The sequence below is a fragment of the Carassius auratus genome, chromosome 19 (genome assembly GCF_003368295.1).
Source record: "Carassius auratus strain Wakin chromosome 19, ASM336829v1, whole genome shotgun sequence".
In the NCBI taxonomy this organism is placed as follows: Eukaryota; Metazoa; Chordata; class Actinopteri; order Cypriniformes; family Cyprinidae; genus Carassius; species Carassius auratus.
In genome coordinates this window covers 8,185,441-8,189,159 of record NC_039261.1, presented here as the reverse complement: position 1 = coordinate 8,189,159, position 3,719 = coordinate 8,185,441, and the positions used below count along the sequence as shown (strand labels likewise).

At 33.7% G+C, this 3,719-nt stretch overlaps 1 protein-coding gene across 1 annotated transcript; it reads right to left on the bottom strand.

Moving 5' to 3' along the window:
* Positions 1–3,415, bottom strand: psmb4 (proteasome 20S subunit beta 4). The gene is made up of 7 exons (XM_026288734.1): positions 3,255–3,415; positions 2,484–2,690; positions 2,233–2,379; positions 1,214–1,295; positions 997–1,113; positions 786–874; positions 1–149 (listed from the first exon to the last, which is right to left on the bottom strand). The coding sequence occupies exons 1-7, from the start codon at positions 3,377–3,379 to the stop codon at positions 137–139; spliced, it is 780 nt and encodes a 259-aa protein (XP_026144519.1). The 5' UTR covers positions 3,380–3,415; the 3' UTR covers positions 1–136.
* Between the last annotated feature and the right edge of the window lie 304 nt (positions 3,416–3,719).

Here is a 3,719-nt window from a genome sequence, read left to right as displayed (position 1 = left end):
CAATTTTATGAAGTTTATTTATGTATAACAAAAGAGCAAGAAACAATTCTAACTGTAGTCTTGACAATACAAGTATTGATCTGGTGGTGCTAAGAGATCCAAAGATGATGTGGCAAAATGGGCAGCAGAACAAAACTCATTCAAAACCACTGCAATAAAAACAAACATCAGTAGGTCAATACAATGAATCAGCAATCATGATTTAACTATGCACTCCACTGATCTATATCCAACAACCTTGCAACGTACTAAATACATTATCATTCAAAAGTTTGAGGTCCGGAACTTTTTACTTTTGTAATTTTTTAATACTTCTGTTGTGCAAGGACACATTAACTTGAATTAAAAGTGACAGTAAAGACATTTATAAATGTTCTTATGAACTTTAGATTCATCAAAGTATCACAAAAATATTAATCAGAATATGTTTTCAACACTGATCATAATAAGAAAGGTTTCTTGAGCACAAAATCAATATATTAGAATAATTTCTTAAGGATCATGTGAAACTGAAGACTGGGGTAATAACTGCTGAAAATTCTGCTTTGCCATCACAGCAATAGATGACATTTTTAAATATGTAAAACAGAAAAAATAAATCAATGTACAGAAGTATTTCACAATATTACTGTTTTACTGAAAAACTTGAAGCTTGTAAACCTGCATTTTCAATCAAATTAAAAAGCCTTACCAACCCTGTGTTTCCAAACAGAAGTGTACATTATACTAATACCATAAAATGTCTATTAAACCATAAATGGTGAGAATCATGAATTTCAGCCTACCTGACCAGATGGGCAATGTCCCAGTTTGTTTCAGATGACAGTGGTCCTATAATCTCAACACCTTCAGCTGTTACAATGGCGATTTCATGCTACAGGAAGTCCCAAGAAAATGTATTATTTTCAGTTTCTTGAAACACATTTACAATGAAATGTTGCACCTGAGATAACGCTCTTTTCATGAAGGACAAAGAGAGGAAGGAGCATGTCTTACCCTGTTGTAGGAGCGGGCATCACGGTAGTACAGGACTTTCAGGCATCGCTCTATCAGCGCTCGTGCCTCATCCTTTGTGATTTTTACCTTGTTCTCCGTCACCTCCCTCATCAAGGGCTGCAAAAACACAAGTGTATATGATGAGCTCATATAAAGGGTTATAACTAAATTTAAAAAGCAAGAATATCTGATGAAAAAAAAGGAAAGAAAACATTACCTGAGCCAGATAAGCACCAAATCCTGTTGCTACTGTTGGGGCTTCATATGCAACTCCTAACTTGTCCACATAACCAAGAAAGCTTAAGAGAGAAACACACAAAAAAAACAGTGCTCAATGAAATTTAAATTACAGCAGTCAACTCCAAGTCATCGGGTCACAAAACAGACATTACTTTCTATATAACTGCAAATGAAAAACCTCACTGAATAATAATAATTGTAAACTGAACAAAAACTCACAGGTGAATAACTGAAATTATTCTACATATAAATAATAATGAATTATACAACTACTATAAGTATTCATTATATAGTATTTATTACACTTAAGTGCTACAAAATACAGAATTGTTACAATATAGAATACGGTATAGAAAATAAGCGGTTTAAATTTTATATTGTCAAAAATATAAGCTATAAACATTCAGTAAATAAAGTAAAATAAATACATACAATACACTCATGGAAAGTGAAGCATACTATATAGCAAATATCAACTGCCTGTTTTTTTCTCCATCACAAAATCTAACAGTAATACACCCCAGCTCTATGTATACTGTAATTACTATAGAGCAAAATGTAAACTACAATATCACCCAGCTCTAATCTGATAAATGTCACTATTAGATAGGAAAATATTAGGATATTTTTATAAACATTACCACCATGAAACAAAATGTGTCATGTGAAAATAAAATAAATGAGACTTGAATATTACACACTATAACAGTAATTCAAAAAAATACATATTAATTCTCTTTATAATGTTTCATCAATTAATAATTTGCACATTATAAATTCACCTCTTAGCAAACTTAATCACCAATATCTTACATCTAAATTTTTCAACCTGTTATTTGAGAGTGATTTCCATTAGATAAAATCAAGTCTCTTTCTCCTTCTTTCTGTTTTCACTTCTTAATAAAACTGATTACAAAAAAAAACTTTAAAACTTTCATTCAAATGCAAATAATCTAGTTTATACACTCAACAGTAGTCGTCTGGACACTGTCCCACCTCTCTCCATTGTAAAATCCACCGATGACCACTGTGTTCCACAAGGGGTTCATCTTGCTGCGGCGGTTGTACATGACCCGCGTGAGCCAGGAGTGGATGGCTTTGGGGGTGTAGCTGTGTCCATCTCCAAGAAGTTCTTCATCAATCCTAAACAAACATAGATCGAGTTCAACCTTTAACGTTCACTGATATGAGGTCTCAAACCTGAAAAAGTATTCAACCAAATCATAAGCAAACGTGTGTGTACTTACACCATCTGCTCAATGACCTGTTTAAGGTACTGGTAGTCAGCATAGTCCCCCGAGGCTCCCAGGATGGTGTTGTTGTTGACCTTCATGAGTCGGGAGATGTTGCGGAAGCGCGCCAGAGAGCCGTAAGAGCCGAGCATGTCAGCAGCAATGATCACACCTCCAGTGAACTTCACCCCCAGCACTGATGTGCCCGTTACCATGGGGTTGCTGAGAAACATTCAACATTATACATTCAGAAAAGACATCCATTTAACACTACCGTTCAAAGGTCTAAAAGATTTTTCTAGTGTCTTATGTTCACCAAGGCTGCATTTATTTGAATTTAAAAAAAGCAGATTTCTATTAATTAATTAGTTTTTGTTACGTATTTTTATTTAATTATTGTTTTTATTAGTCTCATTTATGTCCACAATTATGCCAAGACATATTTATTGTACTTCGCATATATATATATATATATAAGAATATTAAAACACTGGTTTTGATATTTGCCGAATCATTAGCATTATTGCTAACAAGCTAACTTAGCACTGGACCATTACACTCGTACTTTTTCACTAGATGAAGAGTGGAAAAAGAAAGAGATTTAAATTACATTCAGAGTAACGTCAACAAATAACTAATCGAATATATTTTTAAAGATATATAAAGGAGACAGTTTCCGGGGTAAACAGCAGCTTTCCTCCATGATGATGCAGCAGAGAAAGGCATATCGAAAGCACAAACTTACTGACTGCGATTTACTGAACTGACGAGTCGTGATGAACTTACAGTGTGTGTTTGATGGGTCCACATCCTGGAGCCGCACTGCTGCTGCTGTTACCCGGGAATGAATAAAACTGACCGGGTTTCGGTCCGTTCTCCCAGAAATTCAACTTCAATCCATTCGCCTCCATGTTCAGAACTGACGGAAATGACGGTACCGCTATGCGCTGCATGTAATACGCGCTAGGCATTGTGGGATATTGGGTTGTGTTTATTTATATGGGCATTTCTTTAGATGTAGAATGGGTTCTGCTGGGAAATCAGTAGCACTTATCAAAAGTGATGTTTTTGAAGTTTATATGTAAAGCTAAATATAATAATAATAATAATAATAATAATAATAATAATAATAATACATATTAATAAAAAAATCAAATTAATATTTTACTTATTATTCAGGCTACATAAAATTAAGCAGAATATTAAAAATGGGTTCAGAATAAAAAAGAACAGTTTAATTATTTTATTTTT